The sequence below is a fragment of the Mustela lutreola genome, chromosome 10 (assembly GCF_030435805.1).
Source record: "Mustela lutreola isolate mMusLut2 chromosome 10, mMusLut2.pri, whole genome shotgun sequence".
Lineage (NCBI taxonomy): Eukaryota > Metazoa > Chordata > Mammalia > Carnivora > Mustelidae > Mustela > Mustela lutreola.
In genome coordinates this window covers 32,466,674-32,489,811 of record NC_081299.1, presented here as the reverse complement: position 1 = coordinate 32,489,811, position 23,138 = coordinate 32,466,674, and the positions used below count along the sequence as shown (strand labels likewise).

At 36.4% G+C, this 23,138-nt stretch overlaps 1 protein-coding gene across 4 annotated transcripts in view; it reads left to right on the top strand.

The window, feature by feature from the left end:
- The window catches only part of FOXJ3 (forkhead box J3), a 155,423-nt gene that overhangs the window by 86,329 nt on the left and 45,956 nt on the right, over window positions 1-23,138 (top strand). For all 4 annotated transcript variants that reach the window (XM_059138306.1, XM_059138303.1, XM_059138304.1 and 1 more), the window contains one exon: window positions 7,819-7,902. In XM_059138306.1, coding sequence (XP_058994289.1) covers window positions 7,819-7,902 — 84 coding nt within the window. The remainder of the gene's footprint in view (window positions 1-7,818; window positions 7,903-23,138) is intronic.

The window sequence follows — 23,138 nt, the reverse complement described above, 5'->3', positions numbered from 1 at the left end:
GTTATGTCTAGGTAAGCTTGTTTTTACATTTACTTTCTGATACTAAGCTTCATTAAATATATTTTGGCTGTTATAATCTTTTGTCTTTTGTGCAAAGCAGGAATAAAATAAATATTAAGTGAAACTTGGGTGGCTTAATCCATTAAGTATCAGTTCTTGATTTCAGCTCTGGTCCTGATCTCAGGTTCTGAGATTGAGCCTGGTGATAGGGTCCGTGCTCATTGGGAGTCTGCTTTTCCCTTCCCTCCCCAGCTAAATAAAATGGAAAATATTTTTTTTTTTTTAAAGAATTTAACTTTTGTAGGCACAACTCTCTTTGGCAGTCAAATAAAAGTTGTAGTAGAAAAGCCCTTAAAATTTAAGATGTGACAAATATTTTTGTGCATCTCTCTTAAATCAAAATTGTAAAAGATGAAGAGTATTAGAAAATTAATATGAAACAGTATATAATCAAATGCTGGAGGAAGAAATACTTCATATATATTTTATTTAATCCTTAATATATCCTCACATCCATTGGATCCAATTCAGTTTTCAAGTATCTATTTTGAGCATTGCTAATTTGTAAAGGTGATTATTTTATTACTTTTTATTCTTTCTTAGAACTCTTCTAAAGAACAAATAGGAAATTTATGTATTTTATTTTATTTATTTTTTTTCTAAGATTTATTTATTTATTTGACAGACATCACAAGTAGACAGAGAGGCAGGCTGAGAGAGGAGGAAGCAGGCTCCCTGCTGAGCAAAGAGCCCGATGTGGGGCTCCATCCCAGGACCCTGGGATAATGACCTGAGCTGAAGGCAGAGGCTTTAACCCACTGAGCCACCCAGGTGCCCCGGAAATTTATGTATTTTTAAAAAAGAATAAAACTTACTCTATCTTGGAATTACCATGTGATTCTTTTATAAATCTAATATGCATTATGGGATTTTGTTAAGCTTTTCTTAAATCTTGACATGATTATATCACCTTCTTTCATCATTGCCCATCAGTTTTTCTCCATGATGTACAAACATTAAGATCACAAGAATACAAAAGAATGATTGAATTACTTAGAAGGATGATATAGTAATGAAATCATCATGGTTATACTTCACTTTTCTTGCGGTGTTGCCCAAACATTATTCCAAGAATGTATAATAAAAGTCTGTAGAAACCATTTTAAATCTTTTTTTTTCTTTCTTTTAACTTTCATCGGATAAAGTTGAGAGTTTGGGGTTTTTTCCTATCCATAAGGACAAAGGTGAAAATTGACAAAAGGAAAATGGTTTACTTTTATCTGTAGAATCAGAAAATGAATACAAAGACAGCAACACTTTAGACTCTAATTGTCATGTTGATAATCATCATTTAATGATGATATCTTAGATTAATCTTCCCAAATCCAGGAAATACTGAGTTTCTGATATATTTCTAAGGACAAAAAGATAATTCAATATTTTATCCCTTTAGTCATTCAAGAAGAAAGTCTTCCTCATGTAGTGTTTTGTGACTAGAATCAAAATCATCCTCTTTTTTTTTTCCTGGAAAATCTTATGACAGTATTTTTCATCTTTTATAATATATCTGCAGCAAAATTCACTTGATATCCTAAGAGGACAAATTCTGAATTCTTTTTTTTTTTTAAAGATTTTATTTAAAGAATAAAAAGATAATAATAAAGATGAATAGAGAGAGTAAGCATGCTCCAGGGGAGAGGCAGAGGGAGAAGAGTACTCCCTGCTGAGCATGGAGCCGGACTCAGAGTCCTGTGATCATGACCTGAAGGCAGATGTCCAATCTGCTGAGCCACCTGGGCGTCCCCAAATCCTGAATTCTGATATGTATACAAAAGTGCTTGCACGGAGATAGATGATACAGAAATGAAAAAGCTAATCAGGGTCCTCATTTGGTTTGGTGTTTATAAACCAAATATGAAAATGTGTTTTACAGTTTTGGAGTAGAGATGGCCATCCTTAACCAAAATTCTGAGCCATCAAAAATTTCAAAAGTACTGGACTTTGAAAGTGTAAGTGCAAGAAGAACCAGAAGTAATAATATGCTAAGTCTATTAAATATGTATTTGAAATCTGAATTGTCTTATGGTAGTAAAATATAAGTTAAAGAATTAGAAGTAATAAAAAGAACATTTTAGAGATTGGAAGATGTTTGTTTTAGTTCTGTGCATGACAGCTGAGGAGCAGTTAGTGTATTCAGGAGATGTTGACCATTTTGATATATATATTTTCAAAAGCAGGAAAACCTGAATATAATAAATACAGTATGTATTGTACATGTTTTAGAAAATCTGGGTTTACTATCTTAAATTCCTATTAAAACAGCTCATAAATTTGTTTGCCACTGTTCTTTTTATTATTTATCCTATAAGTTATAACATCTCTGTCCCATGGACACTTCTTATTTATAGTTAAATAGTAATAACTAGATTTCCTAGTATATATTTAGTGCTAATTGTCACAATAATTCTATGAAGTAGATATGAGGAAAGTAGATCAAAGGTTTGGTAACTTGTTCAAGATTCTTGAACCAGATCTGGGGTTTGAATTCAGGTATGTGGATTGATAGATGTTCTCTTCAGGGTATTGGGTGATCTTCTGAATATTGTAGTACTTATGTTGGAATTCAGCTTCATGCATTATTCAGGGAAAAATTCATGGAGAACTTGTCTATAAGGGTAGGAAATAAAAGAGACTGGTGTCAGTATGTCAGAAAGAGTTGGAGTTATCTCAGCTCTTCAGTCTGGGGAATAAGTGGCCCAGAGAGTGCATTTAGTAGACACAAATTTCAAAGCAGCTATTGTAAGTATGTTGAAAGAATCAAAATAACGTACATTCAAATAATGAATGAATGAACAGATTGGGAATTTTAGTACAGAGATGGAAACTATGAAAAGAACCAAATGAAAATGTATAGCTGAAAAGAACTATAACTAAATGGATAATTCACTGAGTAGCCTTAATAGCATATTATATAGATAGCAGAAGGAAAGACCTGTGCCTCAGGAGTACCTAAGAATTATAAATGTGTGTACCTCATACATTTCTTGGGGTGCCTGGCTAGCTCAGTTGGTGGAGCATGGGACTCCTGATATCGAGGTTGTGCGTTCAACCCTGCACTGGGTGGAGATTATGTAAAGATAAAATCTTTAAAAAAAAAAAATCCCATACTAAACCCCACAAAATTAGAACTTCAAAAAAAAAAAAAAAAAGAAAGAAAGAAAAAAGAAAAACTGTCAGAACCAAAAAGAGAAATAGAACCATAATTATAGGAAGAGATTTTTGACGTATTTCTCTCAGCAAATAATAGATAGAACAATTAGACAAATAAGTATTTAAGGATCTGAACACTGCATTCCTTAAAAGCAGAATTGCATTCTTTTCAAAGGCACAGTAAATATTCACCAGGATACACCACATGCTGGGCCAGAAAACAAGTTACAGTAGATCACTAGATGGTGAAAAAGATTTTTTTTAAAGATTTTATTTACTTATTTGACAGAGTGCAAGAGAGCATAGCAGAGGAAGGGGCAGAGAGAGAGGGAGAGGGACAAGCAGATTCCCCATTGAGCAGGGAGCCAGATTCAGGAGCTTGATCCCAGGACCCTGGGATCATGACCTGAGCTGAAGACAGGTGCTTAACCAACTGAGCCAGCCAGGCGCCCCTAGAGGGTGAAATTTTACAGAGTATGTTTTCTGACTAGTAGAATTCAATTTGAAATTAGTAACAAAAATGTTTAAAAAAAACCCAAATGTCTAGAAATGAAATGGTGCATTTTTAAAGTACCTTTGAGGTCAAAGGAAAAATCGTAGGGGTATTAGAAAGTATTTTTGAATTGAGTGGTAATGAGAGTGGAATATATAAAGATCTGTGACATGCAGCCAGTGCATTGTTTAGGAAGGAGCTTACAGGTTTAAATTAGAAAAACTGGAAGAGTCTGAAATCAGTTATGTAAATATTTACCTTAAGTTAGGAAAATAAGAGCAAATTGAATCCAAAGTAAGTGGAAGGAAACAATATAAGTAAGATTAGAAATCAGTAAACTAGAAAATGAACAAACAAAAGCAATGAAACCAGAAGCTGAAATACTTTAAGGAAAAAGCAATGCCAATTTTCCAGAAAGTTAAAAAAAAAAAAAAAGTGGATGAAGGAGCAGTTTACATAGCTCATTTCATTAGTTCAGCATCACTGTGGTACCAAAGTCAGGCAAAGAAATAATCAGAAAACTACAGACCCAATATCCTTTGTGAACATAGACTCAAAGATCTTTAACAAAATATTACCGAATTAAATTCATTGATATATAAAAAGGAGAATATGTGGTGATCAGGTGGGATTTGTCCCAGGAATGCACTGCAGGTTAAAATCAGAAAACCAATTGATACATATAATTCACTAAGTAGTAGAAGGAAACAGAACAATCATATCTTAAGTGTAGAAAAAAATTGAAACTCATTCAGCACGCTAGGAATAAAAAGGAATTTCTTTAATTTGATTAACAAGTCACCTATTGAAGAGAGTTTACGGGGGCGCCTGCATGGCTCAGTGGGTTAAGCCTGTGCCTTTGGCTCAGGTCGTGATCTAGGGGTCCTGGGATCGAGCCCTGCATCGGCCCTCTGCTTGCCTCTCTTGCCTACTTGTGATCTCTGTCAAATAAATAAATAAAATCTTAAATTAAAAAAAAAGAATTTACATTGTTTTTAATGATGAGAAAGTGGATGCTTTCCTCTCTCAGATTGAGAACAAACAAGGGTCTTTGCATTCATATTTCTGAAACATTCTATTAGAGGGCCAGGCCAATAGAGTAAGGCAAGAAGAAGAAAAGCCATCCAGGTTGAAAAATACTAAGTGAAACTCTCTTGTTTTGCAAACAACAATATTGCATATGTAGAAAATCCTAAAGAAGCTATGGAAAAGCCCCTAGAACTAATAAATGAGTTTAGTAAAGTCAAAAGATACAAGGACAGTGTAATTTTTTTAAACTACCAAGGAACATCTAGAGGTTAACAAAAGCAGTTCCATTTGCAGTTGCATGCAAAACAATGAAATACTTTAGGGATACATTTTAACAAAATAAATACAGATGTCTTCCCTGAAAACTGTAAAACATTACCAAGAAGAACAAAAGACACTAAGTAAATGGAGAGCCATAGCATGTTTATGGGTTTGTGGAATAGAAGACTCATGTTGGATGTCAGTCTTCTCCAAATTGATTTATAGAGTTAATGCAATCAAAAGAAAAATCCTAACAGATTTTTTTTTTTTTTTAAAGAAACTGACAAGCTGGTTCTCATAGTTACGTGGAAATGCAAAGGACCTAGAATAGGCAAAACAATTTTGAAAAAACTGAAGTTGTAGGACTTGTGGTACCTGATTTCAAGGCTTTTTATACAACCAGAGTAAGACACAGTGTTACTGGTATAAGGATAGACAAGTAGATCAATGGAACAGAATAGAGTTCAGAAATAGAGGCATGTATATATTCAGCTGATTTTTGAGAGAGTTAACCCTAAGAGACCTTAACATAAATTAAGACTATTTTATGAAACATCTAGAAGAAAACATGGGTGAAAAGATAAGGGTGCCTGGGTGGTTTAGTTGGTTGGACATCTGCCTTTGGCTCAGGTCATGATCCCAGAGTCCTGGGATCAAGCCCCACAGGGAGCCCACTTCTGCCCCTCCCCCCTTCTTATATGCACATGCATGTGTTCTCTCTGTCTCTGGGTCTGTCATAAATAAATAAAATCTTGAATTTGGGCATCTAAGGTTTTTTGAGTACTTCCTGAAGAGTTTAGCTTATGAACGTTTTTTTTCTTTGTTGATGTATTTGTAACAAGCCACAGCCAATCATATTTTGTGTGGAAGAATGTATAATTTTTATAGTTTTATTAAAATGTTTAATAAATCAGTCTGATGTATGGGCAGTGAGCTGTTTCCCCAGATTAACACACAAATACACACCCATGAAAACAACACTAAACACTGGAATTTGTCATTTCCATGAACAGAGGATTTTAAACTATTGTCTGATGAGTGTCGGTATTTTTCTTCCCACTTTATTTTTCAATTTGTGTATTAACTGAGTTTAAGACCTTTTTCCTTCTTCATTTATTTTGAAACTTGCTAGCTGAACCTACTCATAAAATCATTGTTTTTATTTTTAGTGCTTAATTTCTGTAGCATGTATATTTTACATGGTTCTTGGGAAGTTTACATCAGGTATGATAGACTAATTAGCTGAAACTGCAATGACTACTTAGAAAAGATATCATGGAAGAATCCTCCAGTAATGGCTGGGTGATGAAATGAGTGCTAAGTTCAGGTACCTGCATAAACTAGGATCTGGGAAGACCTGGTATCATACCCTGTACTCTTAACATTGTTGGCACAGTTTGTTCAAATGCTTTTCTTCCCATTTCCAGAAGTGTTTATTGAGTATTTGCTAGGTGTCTGATATTGTGCCGGGCACAGTGGATATATAAATGAGTTTCTGCTATTAAGGAACTCAGCCCAGAAAGGATTCAGGCCTATAAATAAGTTTATAAATCTTAAGTGCAGTCAGTAGTCTGGATTTATAAAATGCATGGAGTTCTTAAAGAGGGATAGAGTGATGAATTCTGAAGGACAGTGGGAGGATCAGAGGAAGGATTCCTTTAGATAAGATCTGAGCTAAATTTTGAAGGTGGAATGTGAGGTTGTCAGTGGTAGGGTGAATATTATAGGCAGGAGATCACCATGTAGGGGAAGGCATAGCTGTGTGAAAGGACACGGTATGCTTAAAGAACTCTAAGCAGATAATTCATGTTGGATGCAAGTTTGAGGATTGATAGATGAGTGCTTTATTTCCCCTCATTGTTAAATATTGCTTGAAAAGGAGCCAGGGAAGCTGAAATGTGTATCTCCCTCCCTTTTTTCCCTTTTCTTTCCCTCCTTCATTCCTGGCCCTCCCCCACCCCCCAAATATATGTGTGTGTGTGTGTGTGTGTGTGTGTGTGTGTGTGTGTGTGTATGTGTTTGTGGACAAACAAGTTGAGGAAGAAGGGAAGCAAGGCCTTGATTCTGGTCCTGGTTCTCATACCCTTGGTTGAACAAATCACTTCTCTTTTTGAGCTTTGGTTTCTTCATCTGTATAATAATCTGTAAATGGTATTATCTATACTTTTCAAATATTTTTTAAAGGAGTCACAGTTTTTGAGTGCCTGGAACACAGTAGGTACTAAATATGTATTTTCAAATGAGTGGTCTGAGAACTTGTGTCTGAGAGAGGATAAATAGTTAAAAAGTTGTGACAGAATAAGCAATAAAATACTTGTTTACAGACCATTGCTTCCCAGGATGCATTTATTATATAGAATGTGTTCAAGCAGTTTGTCTTTCTAAATTGTTTCGCTTAACCATTTAGATTTGTGAGGTCCCAGAATATAGAAATTATAGTATCTTTATACATAAAACCGTATTAGACTTTAAAGTCCTTTGCTGTTGTAGTTATCATATATGTCCAATTAAGAATCAGTATATATTTTAAAAGTGTGTTCAGTTGATCACTGCACTTTACTTTGGCTATGGCAGAAGTTCTTGGACCTCACACTATTTCAGATTGTGATTTTTTTCTTTTTTAATAATCTAGTTGTAAAAGGGCTTTGCTTCTAATATAAACTTTACTTTTCTCAGTGCAGAGCTAGTGTATCTTCTCATGCTGTTTTTCCACTGTTGTATCTACAGAATATTTGTTTTTGGAGCAGAGGATTATAAAAATCCATTCTTAATGGTATAGAGTTGCTGTAATATACTGTTAATATAATTTCTTTCTTTGCTTTTAGGGGTCCTACTGGGCAATAGACACCAATCCGAAAGAAGATGCGCTGCCTACTCGGCCAAAGAAGAGAGCACGATCTGTAGAACGGGTAAAAATCTCTTTATCACAAATTTAGTATGAGAGTTTATGTCAGCAATACAAATTTTTAAAGTTTATCTCTAATATAAGTACAACCTTAATGAAGGTAGTATTTTATTTGTATAGCATTTCTGTTTTTTTCAGAGTACTTTTTATTTGATCTTAATAACCCTGAATGAGGTAAGCAGTTTAGGAATTAAGTAAAAAGTTTGTTGTGTAATTAGGGCATAGCTACTGTCTGAGACTTGGATCCAAGTCTCCTGGATTTTAATTTGGTATTCATTCCTCTGTATCTACAACATTGAAGACTGGTTTTATGTAACAGAGCTATTCCCTTTCACTGCAGATAATCAGTCTGATGACATTGAATTTTCCTGATTGTCTTTGCAATGCTTTTTCCTGCTTCCAGCCATGTAGTAATAATTTCATATGCCAAATCCTGTGTGTATGTGTTGTTTATAAGATCATTTGTATGAATTTATGGTTAAAATTAATTTATAAGAATGAAAGAGAAATGGAGCTCTAGTTGATGTCCTGTTATTTGTTGGAATATACTTTTAGCCAGTGCTTTGGCTGTCATCAGACATTAACTTTACCTTTTAGCTTTCCCCATTCTGTATTTTCATTATCTCAACTAAAACACACACATACACGCAATTATACCCTATTCTTCTTTAGGGCTCATTTCGTATGTTAACTACATTATGAAACTTTTCCTCACTTTGTGTTCATATAGAATGTTTACAAAGTTCTTTTATAGTATTTCTCAAATTTTGTAGAAATTATTTTTCTCTATATTTGTCTCCTTTGCTGGACTGTGATTCCTTAAGAACTGAGAAATATATTTGTATCTCTAGAGTTAGTATTTTTCACAGCTTATAATAAGTATCAGTAAATGTTTGCAGAAAAAAGCAGGACAAAGGGAATAAGATAAGAGAAACTGGGTAATTGTTTGGTCAAATAAATTTTTTTATGGCGGTTCCTGGTAGAGAGGTAAAACTTCTATCACTGGTGGAGTGATAAAACTTCCGATTCTCAAAGATAAGGACCTTAAGCTGTGTTTAAGTTGGGGTCAGGTAAGCTATGAAGTGTAGCAGCAACGGGATTTAGTGAGGCAGATTTATGGAGCCAGCAGAGGGAATTCAGTATTCCATTTACCAAGCTATATAGAGTTAGAGGTGAACTCTTAGACCAGAACACGTTTTAGTTTTACACATACCAAAATTTAAGAAATAAAGGAAATTAATGGAAGTTTAGGGTTACCTGGGTGGCTCACTTGGGTAAGCACCTGCCTTCAGCTCAGGTCATGAGCCCAGGGTCCTAGGATTGAGCCCAACGTTGGGCTCCCTGTTCAGTGCGGAGCCTGCTTCTTCTTCTTCTTTTGCCACTTCCCCTGCTTGTAGCGTGCGCGCTCTCTCTCCCTCTCTCTCAAAAAAATAAAATTTTTAAAAAGAAGGTTTAGTATTGGTGGGATGGCCTTCTGGTAAGTTTTAAAACAGATGATGGTGAGAGCTATGTATGTAATATATGTATGTAAACCGTATATTATGGTTTGAGAGGGAATGAACCTCAGTTCCTGCCCTCTACCTTCTTTAATTTTTTATAAACATATAATATATTTTTATCCCCAGGGGTACAGGTCTGTGAATTGCCAGGTTTACACACTTCACAGCACTCACCATAGCACATACTACCTTCTTTTAAAAGAGACTTAGCAATTGGGGTTTAATTGTGTGAGGATATGGAATACAGAACATTTAGCATTTATTGCTAGAATTTGAAGGAAGGGGAGAGCTATCCACATTGTTAACCCAGAGCATCAACAAGGATATATGCTTGGAAGGCTGAGGAATCGTGATCTTCTCTCCTGTTTGTTCTCTACTGAAGTTTCTGGAACTTAAATTATTTTTGGAAATTTGCATTGGTAGTTGGGTTGACAGCTGTGCATACCTTTGGACATCAACCCTGAATTTTATTGTTACCTTGTTGTATAGTTCTTAGAGCAGTCACTTTTTTTATTTTTGAGAGTCCTGTTTTTTTCCTGAAGACCATATTGTCTGTTTTACAGTGGAAGTTTGTGGAAATAAAGGATTCATATTACAGGTTATGTATGTTTTACATACAAAGCATATGTTCTTCGGTGTGTATTTTGGGCACGTAATTTCTATATTTTCTACTATTTATCCTTTTATCTTCATTTTAAGTTAGTTTAAGTCAAAAAGCATGTAAAAGCTTCAACAACTGAACTTTGTAATGTAGTTCCATAAAAGAGCCAGTCTTTTGGTTAATACTATTGATAATTATTTTGTCCTGAGCTATGTGTTGGTTGCTACTGTAGGAGAGGAACTATATGGAAAGAGTCTAGCTGTAAGCAGAGTACATATAATCAGGGAGACAGATACTGTTGTAACAAATACTCTGAAAGATAGTCTTCATACAAAATATAATTTCTTACTCTAAGAAACTAGTTATGTCTATTTTTCATTTTAGAGGTTTTTTGGGGGGAGTTTGTCGTATTTTTTAAGAACAGTTTGTATTTTTTTTCAATTTTTAAAATTATTTAATTTATTTATTTGACAGACAGAGATCACAAGTAGGAAGAGAGAGGGGGGAAACAGGTTCTCTACTGAACAGAGAGCCCGATGTGGGGCTCAATCCCAGGACCCTGAGATCATGACCTGAGCCCTTTGGGAGGTAGTTAGGTCAAAAGATATAACCCTCACAAATGAGATTAGTGCCTTTATAAGAATAGGCCACGGAGCTAGCTAGCTGTCTTTGCACCATGTGAGAAAACAATGAGGATACGTATAGCAGGGTTCTTTCTCACCAGAACCTGACCATGTTGGCACCATGATCTTGGAGTTCCTGCCTCTAGAAACTGTGAGATATACATTTCAGTTGTTGATAAGCCACCTAGCTTATGGTAATTTTTTATAGCAATTTGTGCTAAGACAACATTGTAGTAATAATAATGATAGGTAATTACATTGAGTTTAGGTGCCAGATGCTTTTTATTTTTATTTTTTTTTAAAGATTTTATTTCTTTATTAGACAGAAAATATGCACACATGAGTGGGTAGAGAGAAAGGGGCAAGCAGACTCCCTGCTGAGCGCAGAGCCCGACATGAGACTTGATCCCAGGACTTGATCCTAGGACCCTGAGATCATGACGTGTGCCAAAGTCAGACATTTAACTGACTCAGCCACCCAGGCACACTCCAGATGCTTTTTAAATAATTTTATGTATATTAACTCATGTAATTTTTATAATAACTACAAATAATGAAACTGATAGGTATGGATGCTCAGTAAGTTGTCAAAGGGTAGTAGGGACAATAAATATCAAGGCCAACATTATGAACCTAGGTAGTCTGCCTTTACAGTTTACACTCTTTACAACTGTCCTTTCCTGCCACTAGTATTTATTATGTTGAAGACCATAACACTGAATCATATTTCTTTTTATATATGCATATTTTGTGTGAGCTAATGGTCCATGATTTTAGAAGAGAACCTCCACATTGAACATAAGTAAATATAAAGTATATATATATATATACACACACACACACACACACACACAAAGAGAGAGACACACACACACATACACGATTAGGGACGTAAATATGATTATAAGTGACAGCACAAGTACTAACTAATAAGTCTGTTAGACCAGGCAAGGATAACTAAAGTGACTCAAAATAGATAATGCTGCCCCCAGAAGGCCTCTGGGCAGAGGAATGAAGCTTTGCATGTAACTTTTTTGAATTGAAATGGTAAAGGATGTTGTTCCACTTGGAGAAAACAATGTGCATGGTTAACAGGGCAAGAAATACAGGTGGGCATACTGTAGAACCTTTTTAACTGTAGTGAAGAGTTTAGGCTAGAGAGTGGACATTTAGATAAAGAGTGGAATCAGAACAGTTAAGAAAGATACTTCTCTTTATATAATACTCCTTGCAAGAGGAAGATGCTATAGGGGAGAAAAGCAATTTTCCCTCTACCTTCTAGGTTCTTGGCTGAGACCCCCCCTCAATAATAAAAAGGCAGATTAATAGGAGAAAAACAAATTTAATTACATATGTACATGTGGGAGTCCCACAAAGATATGAAACTCAGTGGCAGCCAGCCATTGGAGGTTTATATTACCATCATGAGCTGAGGAAGGGGATGTGGGTCTGGGGCTTCAGAGAGGAAGAAGGCAGTTCACAGGAAGGTGGGAGAAGAGCAAATGTTTGGTAAATAAATGTTTGTCCTGCCATGCAGATAAGTCAGATATAATCGACATGCCAAAGCAGTATGTTCTGGGATGGCTTGTTCCGAACCCCATCGAGTAGTGGAGCTGCCATTATGAAATGACACTGACCTGAGCTAGGGATGAATGCATGAATAAGTAAGTTCTCTAGGAGATTAGCATGGTATCTGGTCTCTTAATATGTACTCATAATTGTGTGAAATGCTGCCATTTTACCAGCTTCATTTGACATATCTTAGTTTTCTAGATACTGTGTGTCAGGCATTGTGCTAAAATGTTATGCAGTATACCAAATACAATGACACATAATGAAACATAATTCTAACACAAGGAAAAATTATGTATAGAAAGTATTATAAGAAAGATATGACACATTGCTGTATACAAAGGAAGGAAACATTGTTTTACTGGGACTGTCTGGAATGGCTTCCATATGGGTTTTGTGGCTTAGCTTTCAGGTGGAGATAGGCAAGGCAAGATAAAAGGCAGCATTCACTGAGTGCACAATTCTCAAGTGCTCCGTGCCAGCTTTAGGCAATGCTTTAGGTGCTGGGGAAACATTTAAAGAAACTGATGTTTTCTGCTCTCCTGAAGTTTATATTCTGATTGGAGGGGCTTTAGATAGGGAGGCAAGAGATAAGAGGTCATGATCAAAGATACGATAGGGGCTGGTTAGGGGCTGGAATAGTATCTGGATTTGGGAGAGAATAGAGTAGTTCATTTTATCTGGATGAGTTTTTCCTCTTTTACATTAATTTGCATTATTCATGCCATTCATTGAGAGAGAGGTGGGGAGAGGCCCTGCACCAGCACACACCTTTTACACATACCTTTTACATTTTAAGCCTAGAGCTATAAGAACTGGGGGAATAGTGGTAGGCAAGACAGACTCCTCATGAAGCTCTTAGTTAAGTAGGAAATGTAAACTGGTAATTTAAAATATTGCTTGCTGTCTCAGCATAATTAATAGTATCCTATTCATTCTCAAAGCAGCATTTGTACAATATATTATGTGGTCATTCTTAAGATGAGGGTCTTGAGAACTTTGGGCCCATATAGCAGAGAACTGATGTTCAGTGAAGCCTGTTGAGTGAACAGAAATAAGGCAAATGGGGGGGGGGGGTGATTGGCAGTGTGAAAGAGTGAAGGGGAATTATATGTACAAGCTTAGTCATTAAAAAAAAAAAAAAGTACCCAAAGGGACACCTGGGTGGCTCATGTGGTTGAGCAACTGACTCTTAATTTCAGCTTAGGTCATGATCTCAGGATCATGAGGTTGATCCCTGTCTTGGGTTCAGTGTGGAGTCATATTATTCCTCTCCCTCTCCGCCCCCCCCCCCAACTCCCTACTCACAAGCGTTTGCACCTCCCCCCATTTCATTTTTCCTGTCCTATTAGTTTCTGGTTTTGTATTGATTAATTTCTCTTTTAACCTTTAGCATATATTTTGCTTTTTAATTTGGCTTTGCTGTTCACTTCAACCAGAGGGTAAATTGAAAAGCACCCTGTCTACTGGAAGCTGTTTAGGGTAGAAAAAAGCAAAAATAGCTGGATATTACTTATGGAGATTTTTTTCTGAAGACTAGAAAACTGAAACTATTCCAAGGGAACTGAATGTTATAGGAATAGAAAAGGGAACTCTGGTTTTAGCGGTTCTTTGTTGAAAAAAAGCACTTGATAGAATGAGTGCTTCAGATTAGTATAGTTTATCTCTTTTATTAAGTTGATAATCACATAAATATATTCTTCTCTATTCATTCTTCAATTGGTGTCCTCCCCCCCCCCCCCCCCCCGCAAGCTTAAATCATGTATCTTGGTTATTCTGTAGTCATTGTTTGCTAATTGGAACCTGTTAAAAGCAGTGTGAGGTCCATGGGGTCAAAAATGTGTTCATAATACTAAAGTGTTCTTTACCTTTTTTACTTGTAATTTTTCAGAGGTTACATGACCTATGATTTTGCCATAGATTGAATGTAGAGAGGGGCGCCTGGGTGGCTCAGTGGGTTAAAGCCTCTGCCTTCGGCTCAGGTCATGATCCCAGGGTAATGGGATCTAGCCCCGCATCATCGGGCTCTCTGCTCAGCAGGGAGCCTGCTTTCTCCTCTCTCTCTGCTTGCCTCTCTGCCTACCTGTGATCTCTGTCTGTCAAATAAATAAAATCTTTAAAAAAAAAAAAAAAGGAATGTAGAGGTCTTCTATTAAGAAAGCATTAAAGCAGTTTGTTTAAAAATGTAAAATAATGCCATTCTTCTTAAGTTTTTTTTTGAGACTATATTTTTCATACAGAACGGTATTTATGTTGACATGCAGTGTGTCATTGTTTTAAATAAGTTTTGTCTCAGTTTAAAATTCTAATAGGTAAATATAAATCGATATGTCACCTAAATAAAAGCTCTTTGGAAACCTCAGTAACTTTTAATATAAGTGCAAAGGAGATAAAAAAAAAATTCTTTTTTTTTAAGGATTTTATTTATCTGACAGAGGTCACAAGTAGGCAGAGAGGCAGGCAGAGGGAGTGAGGAGGAAGCAGGCTCCCCGCTGAGCAGAGAGGCTGATGTGGGGCTCTATCCCAGGTCCCTGAGATCATGACCTGTGCTGAAGGCAGAGGCTTTAACCCACTGAGCCACCCAGGCGCCCCAGGAGATCAAAATTTTGAGGACTGTTGTGCTAAAGGAAGATTTCCTATCTTTTCCAGGAGACATTCTTTTTGAGAAAAGAAGATCCCTGTCATTTGAGTTCTACTATAAATAGACAAGGAACTGAGTGCAGGTAGTTTGAGGGGGGATAGTAGGAAAATGGGGGGATAGTAGAAAAATGGGGCAATTAACAAGTCAGTTTACCACCGTCTGGACTGGCTCAGTCAAACTGGGAAATGCTGGGAGGTGGTTTAGAACTCTGGGCAGCAAGCTTTCTGTCTGTCAGCTCTTCCCCTTCATTGGGATGCTGCTGCTGCTGGGGACATTATGTTTTCTGCACTTCTGGCCAGATCTACACAAAGCCAAATCATGCTCCTCGACTGGGGAAAAGAAATTGCTCAGGTGGAGATGTAGAGGTGTTTGTAGGAGACAGGGTAGAGACTAACACAGAAGGTAATGTGGTTGCTATGTGTCTTCTTTTCTGTTGGTGGAGTGTGTTTGTGTGTTTTCAGATCTGTGTACCTTTTGTTTGTTTTTTATAGCCTCTTGCATTTTCATAGTCTTTATTTCTTAAATTGGATCCAATCCAGTCCTGGATTGGATCCAGTTTAAAAACTTAAAAAATCTTTTGTCTCTTCAAGGTGTGTATGGGTACAGCTGTTAAATCAGTAGACTGAAGGTGCTTCTTTTTGAGTATATTGTTTCTTGTAATTGAAAGAGACTCTTCCTGGTCACGGTTAGTGTTTGCCTAATTACCTCATTCAGGGTTTTAAAATAAGTGGACAAATTCAGTATTGTTATAGAAAAAGTTGAAATGGTTGTATGTAACTTTTTTATGGATAGTGAGGACACATGTTTACTGTGTTTCTCTTGTATGCTTGGCACAGGTAAGGTGCTTTGAAAGAATTTTGCATAGGAAATAATGCCCCTGGGGTGCTGCTAGAATTCAGAAATTCTAGAAACAAAACCAAAAAAACTCCTATAGTTTGTGTTACATTTTAGCAGCATTTAATCATCCAGAGTTCTTCTGTTTAAGAACATACTAAAATTATGAGCAAAATCGTCATGTTACAAAGTCATGAAGGGTCACCTTTTTTTTTTTTTTTAAAAATGAAGAATCACTTTTATTAATTACAAGATTTAGGGGAAATAGAACTTAGGAAGTTAAGAGACCTAGTTTTAAAGTTACTGTGTTATAACTTGGGTGTTTAATTTTTCTGACTGCAGTTTCTTTATATGTAAATGTAAGTGGATTGTGAGCCCTATAGTCCCTGAAAATCCCACAAGTGCAAAGACTCCAAGGCAGAAGCATGCCTGGGTTTTTGAGAAACAACAAGGAGGTCCCTGTAGCTGTTCTAGTGTGTGGAGGAGGGAAGAGTAATAGTGATGTGGTTTGGAATATAGGTGAGGTTCGGTGGGGTGAGGTCCGGAGCCGACCACCAAGAAAGAATTCTTGAGATGTCTTTGGTGCAAAATGGTAGTTTATTAAAGCATGAGGACAGGATCTTTGGGCAGACGTAGCTGCTGTACTGGGGTTGTGAGGAGTGACTGATTACCTGGGAGTTTGGGAGGTAAGGAAAAGGGATGTTTCGAAAGGATTTTCATGTTAAAGAAGACTCATGAGGTATGGGTACTTGAGGCCTTGCCATAGTCAAGTTAAGGTGGTTTTTCCTCCTGGCAAGGCGTTAACATTAAGATATTTGGGAGCTTCCTGGAGTAACACTACACTTTGCCTGCTTCAAGTATCTGTTTGTCAATGGGCTGCAGGTTGTAAGGACATTTAAGTACCTTTATTTCATTCTGGAAGGTAGGTTGTTTATAGAAATACTTTGTTCTTGTAAATTGCTAAGACATTTGTAAACTGAGGGAGGCTCATGTCTTGCAGGATTGTGATCTCTATAAGTAAACTATTTATTTTTCCTTTTTTTAGTTTTAGGGCAGCCAGGAGTGCCAGAGGAATGTCACATATATCCCATGGGTGGGTGTTTTGGGTGTCACTTTCTGCTTTGTCCTCAGCTTGCCTTCTATTCCCTGGTCAGTAGGACTTGACATCAGAGAAGTAAATGGTGGGAGCAGGACGTACATTATGTAGAGCCTTCTTTGCCTTTATAAATACTTGGGTTTTACTCTAAGGGAGGGGTAGAAAGCTGTTGGAGGGCTAAGCAAAGTAGTGACATAATGTGACTTATATTTTAGCAGGAACCTCGTAGCAGCTATAGGAGAACAATGATAGAAGCAGGGAGATAGGATATTGCTATGGATAGTTTTGCTAAAGGCTTCTGATGCATTGTTGTGGAAATTATTTGAGGGAGTAAGGGCCAGATAAAATACATAAACTCACTATCTTAAACATGTTGGCCTTTGCAACAACAAAAACAAAACTCAAAAGAACCCTTCTACTCTGCAGTTATCTACATTGGATATTGGAACAGAAATGAGGGCATACACATTACTTTTACTTGAAGTTGTGTGTGACAGTTTGAGGGTGATTACAGGTTTAATCAGGAAGACAATGAGGATGGATGGATAAATAGAAAAGAGGACATTCTTCTAGGTAGAATATTCTACATTTACTGCATATCTGAGGTCATTGTCATTTTGTGACTTGGTTTCTATCATTGTCATGCTGTGCGGTTTTGTTAAGTGTTCCCTGTGGTGTGCTTTGCGTGGGGGGTGGGGGGTATCTCTAAGCCTGAGTCTGAGTAAGGGGGATTCAGGTAAAGGTCTAAGTAAGCAGAGGAAGGAGGGTAGTTTACATTCCTACTCTTAGAACTCCTAGAACTTGTGGGGGGAGGCAGACAAAACAAAAAACCCAAAAAACAAAAAGCCATTTATTTCAATTGGGTGAACATGTACTGAGTGTACATTATGTGGGAGGAACTGTATATTGCCTCCAAGAGGTAGGTATGAATAGAATTTCCTGGGGGTTATAAAGTTAGAGTAATTGTATCCAGTGAGGGATTGTAAACCAGGAAGTCTTTTCATGGGGATTCATTTGGATGAATGGGTAGGATTTAGGTGTGTGTTTGTTGTATGTGTGTGTGTTTTTTTAACAGTACTATTGAGAGATTGTTTATGTACAATTCATCAAATAAAGTTTACAAATTGAGAAGTTTGTGGAGGTGAAATTACCACCAGTGTCAAATGAACATTTTAGCCACCACCAAAAGTTTCCTCATGCCCCTTTGTTATTCATGCCTTGCTCCATTCTCATTTCCAGGCAGGCCTGACCTGGGGGCAGGAATTGATATCTTAATGGTATTGATTATTCCAAGCCATGAATCTTTTCATGTATCTTTTCATTCATTAGGTCTCTAATTTCTGTCAGGAATGTTTTTTAGTTTTCTCTGTAGGGGACTTGGATATTTCCAGTTAGATTTAATTCTGAATATTTTGTTTTTGGAAGCTATGTATTTTAAAATCAGTTTTCCAGTTGCTTGCTGCTGGTATATAAAAACTTAATTAATTTTTATATATTAACTTTGTATCCTATAATTTGTTAGATTTCGAAGTTATTTTATAGTGCCTTGGGATTTTCCATATAAACAGTTATTAGACAGTTTTCCTTTCCCTCTTACTCTTCTATCCTTTCCCCCCTTATTATAGTGAACTAGAATCTCCAGTATAGTGTTAAATAGAAGTGGTCTTCCTTCCCTTATTTCCATTTTTAGGGGAAAAGTGTTCAGTGTTTCACCCCTAAATGTGACATCTGTAGGGCTCTTTGTAAGTATGCTTTATTAGATTGAGGAAGTTCTCTAGTAAGCCTAGTTAGCGGAGAGTTTTAAATCATGAATAGGTGTAGGATTTTATCAGATACTTTTTCTATGCCTACTGAAATGATCATATGGCTTTTCTTTACTCTCTTAGCATGTTGAAATATACTGGTTGCAATTAGAATGTTAAATCTTGCATTCCTTGGATAAACCTTACAAGTCATGATATATTATCCCTTTCATATATTGTTGGATTCAGTTTGCTCTGCTTTGTTACAAGATTTCTACATCTGTGTTCATTAAGGATATGGATTTATAATTTTCTTCTTTTGTAATGTCTGTCAGGTTTTGGTGTTAGGATTATTTTGGCCTCCTATTGGTAGTATTTTTTCCTCTGTTTTCGGAAAAAGTTTTTGTAGATTGGTATATCTTTCTTTAATGTTTGAGCAAATTAATTAGTGAAACCATCTGGCCTTGTAGGTTTTTTTGTGGGTATGTTTTGATGTTTAATTTACTTGATACGGGACTATCCAAATTTACTTTTTTTAATGCCACTTTTGGCAAATTATATTCTTTTTTTTTTTTTAAAGATTTTATTTATTTATTTGACAGAGATCACAAGTAGGCAGAGAGGCAGGCAGAGAGAGAGGAAGGGAAGCAGGCTCCCTGCTGAGCAGAGAGCCCGATGCGGGACTCGATCCCAGGACCCTGAGATCATGACCTGAGCTGAAGTCAGTGGCTTAACCCACTGAGCCACCCAGGCGCCCCTGGCAAATTATATTCTTAAAGGAATTTGTCGCTTTCATCTGAGTTGTTGAATCTGTTTTATGAAGTGGTTCATCATGTTCTCTCTCTTCTTCTACTTCTTTTTTTTTTTTTTAAAGATTTTATTTATTTAATTGACAGACAGGTAGGCAGAAAGGCAGGCAGAGGGAGAGAGGGGGAAGCAGGCTCCCTGTTGAGCAGAGAGCCCAATGCAGGGCTCTATCCCAGGACCCTGAGATCATGACCTGAGCTGAAAGCAGAGGCTTTAACCCACTGAGCCACCCAGGCGCCCCCATCATATTCTCTTTTAATATTTATAGATTCTGTAGTAATAACTCCTCTTTCATTCTTGAAATTGAGGATATGTATTTTTTTTCCAGTATAGCTGTTTATTAGTCTTTTCAAAGAAAGAGGTTTTGTCTTTGCTAATTTTTTTCTGTTGTCTGTTTTCTATTTGTTTATTTCTGTATTTATCTTTATCATTTACTTCCTTCTACTTACTAATTTGTTAACTTAATGATATTTCTAGTTTTTTGTTTCCAGCTTGGATAATTAATTAGTTTAAAACCTTTCCCCCTTGTAATATAAGAATTTAAAGCCATAGGTTTACCTCTAAGGCTGTGTTAACTGCATTTAACAAATTTTGGTATGTTGCATTTTTTTAATCATTTATTTCAAAATATTTTTAAAATTCTTCTGTAAGTCTTACCTGACCCATGAATTATTTATATAAATGTGTTAATTTCCAAGTATTCCACATGTTGGGTTTTCCTAGATATCTTATTGTTTTATAATACAATTCTTTTGTTTCTGTCTTTACATATTTATTAAGACTTGTTTTGTGACTCAACATGTGCTATATTTTAGTAAATATCTGTGTACTTGAATATGTATTCTATAGTTTGGCATAGTGTTCTTTAATATCAGTTAGATCAAGGCATTTGGTAATATAACCCAGTGTTCTTTTTTTTTTTTTTTTTTTTTTTACTGATTTTTAATTGTCAGTTTTTTGCTTCATATATTTTGAAGCTTTGTTATTTGTCACATTTACATTTATAATTGTTATGTCTTCATCAATTCTTTTATCAGATGTTTTTTAAATATCTGGTATACTCTTGTCTTAACTTTTGTTTTTATCTGATATTAATATAGTCATTTTATCCTTATGCTTACTGTTTGCAATGTATACATCTTTCCATGTATTACTTTCAACTCATCTGTGTCTATATGTTTGAAGTTGTGATTGTTGTAGGCTGCAGTTTGCTGAGTCTTTTTTAGTATCTCTCAAAATCTGTCTTTTTATTGAAGGGTTTAGATTATTAACATTAATGTTAACTAACATTAATGTAATTACAGTATTATGTAATTAATTACATTAATGTTAACTAAATTAACATTAATTAATGATCTTGTTAGATTTAGGTCTGTATTTTGTTTTCTGTTTGACTTCTGTGTTTTTAGTTCCTTTCTTTCCCCCTTTCCTGGCACCTTTTAGATTACTTAGATACATTTTATTTATATTTATTTATTTGTCAGAGAGAGAGAGAGAGAGAGAGAGAGAGCGCGCACATGTGCGTGCGCACGTACACACAGGCAGGCATAGTGGTAGGCAGAGGTGAAGAGAGAAGCAGGTTCCCCACTGAGCAAGAAGCCTGATTCAGGACTCGATCCCAGGACTCTGGGACCTGAACCGAAGGCAGTGAGTGGTTCAACCAACTGAGCCACCCATGCATCCATACTTAGATACATTTTAGGATTCTATTTTATCTGTTGGCTTTTTAACTGTAGATTGGGATTTGCAGTCTGCTCAGAGTTAATATTTTACCATTTCATATAAAATATAAAATGCAGAAATCTTCCAACAATATGGGTTCCTTTTGCCTCTTTCCTCATCATTCCTTCTAGTTGTAATATGTGTGATAATCTGCACGTATTAGAAGTCTTGGCAAGACAGTGTTACAAGTTTTGCCTTAAATAATCATATGTGGCTCTTAAAACCTAAGAGGAAAGCAGCAGTCTTTTATATTGACCCAGATGTTTACCATTTCTAGTGCTTTATTTAACTTATTCGTTAAGGTCCAAGTTTCCTTGTGCGGTAATTTCCCTTTAGCTTAATGAACTTTCTTATAATATGTGCAGGTCTCCTGGCACCAGATTCTCTTAGTTTCCCTTTCTCTGAAAATATCTTTCTTTTGCCTTCATTCCTAAGGAATATTTTCATATGATACACAGTCTAGACTGGAATTTTTTTTCTAAGATGTTTATTGTCTAATGACCTCCATCATTTTTTTAAAAAAGATTTATTTATTTATTTATTTATTTGAGAGAGAGAGAGAGAATGATCAAGAGGAGGGGCAGTGGGGGAAAGAGACAGAATCCACGAGCAGACTCCCTACTGAGTACTGAGCCCAACTTGGTGCCTGACCCCAAGCTCTGAGATCATGACCTGAGCCGAAATGAAGAGTCACCCACTTAACTAACTAAGCCACCTAGGCACCCTGGGCCTCCATCATTTTTATGAGAAATATTTTCATTTCCAATCAGTGTTCTTCTGTAGGTGAAATGTCATTTTTCTTTGGCTGCTTTCTGTCTTCATTTTTTAACAGTTCAGCTATGATGTATATAAGTGGGATTTCTTTTTTTTTTTTTTTTTTTTTTTTTTTTTTTTTTTTTTTTTTTTAAAAGATTTTATTTATATTTATTTGACAGAGAGAAATCACAAGTAGATGGAGAGGCAGGCAGAGAGAGACAGAGGGAAGCAGGCTCCCTGCTGAGCAGAGAGCCCCATGTGGGACTCGATCCCAGGACCCTGGGATCACGACCTGAGCCGAAGGCAGCGGCCCAACCCACTGAGCCACCCAGGCGCCCCAGTGGGATTTCTTTTTAATTGATCCTGATGTAGGTTCACTGTGAGATTCTCAAATCTGTACATTTATCTTTAAATAAATTTCTGAAGTTTTCAGTCATCAGTCCTTTCATATTTTTTCTGCTGTTGTGTTTCTCCTTCCTCTCCTTTTGGAACTCTAAACATGTTAGACTGTTTTGAGTTTATCCCATAACTTTCTGATGCTCTGATACTTTCTTTGCCCAGAATGCCTTTTGGCTGCAATAATAACAGTTTGAGGCTACGTTTTGGGATACCTCGATCCTCTGGCTTTTCTAATCAGAAAATTTATTGTCTATTAATAAAGGGCACCTGGGTGGCTCGGTTGGGCGACTGCCTTCAGCTCAGGTCATGATCCTGGAGTCCTGGGATTGAATGCCACATCAGGCTCCCAGCTCCACAGGGAGTTTTTTTCTCCCTCTGACCTTTTCCCCACTTATGCTCTCTCTCACTCTCTCTCTCTCTCAAATGGATAAATAAAATCTTTATAAAAAAAAATCAGTGTGCCTATAATTAAAAATATGTACCATATTATTGAGCACATCAAAGTATATAAAGAGAATGTTGTTTATTCTTTTGATTGAACCAGACTGAAGTATCCATAAAGAATATCTAATTAAAAGATTTTTAAAGAGCGCCTGGGTGGCTCAGTGGGTTAAGCCGCTGCCTTCGGCTCAGGTCATGATCTCAGGGTCCTGGGATCGAGTCCCGCATCGGGCTCTCTGCTCAGCGGGGAGTCTGCTTCCTCCTCTCTCTCTCTCTGCCTTCCTCTCTGCCTACTTGTGATCTCTCTCTGTCAAATAAATAAATAAAATCTTTAAAAAAAAAGATTTTAAAAATTTACCATCTAATTTATAATAGCAGAAGCTATGAATCTGGCTTTGTAGGAAAATGGTGTCTCATATCAAATCTGTGCTTTTTCTCATTACTATTAAATGTCCCTCTGTATCAGAGATCCTCAGCATCGATAGCAGGTGTGTTTTAGTAGTTGTC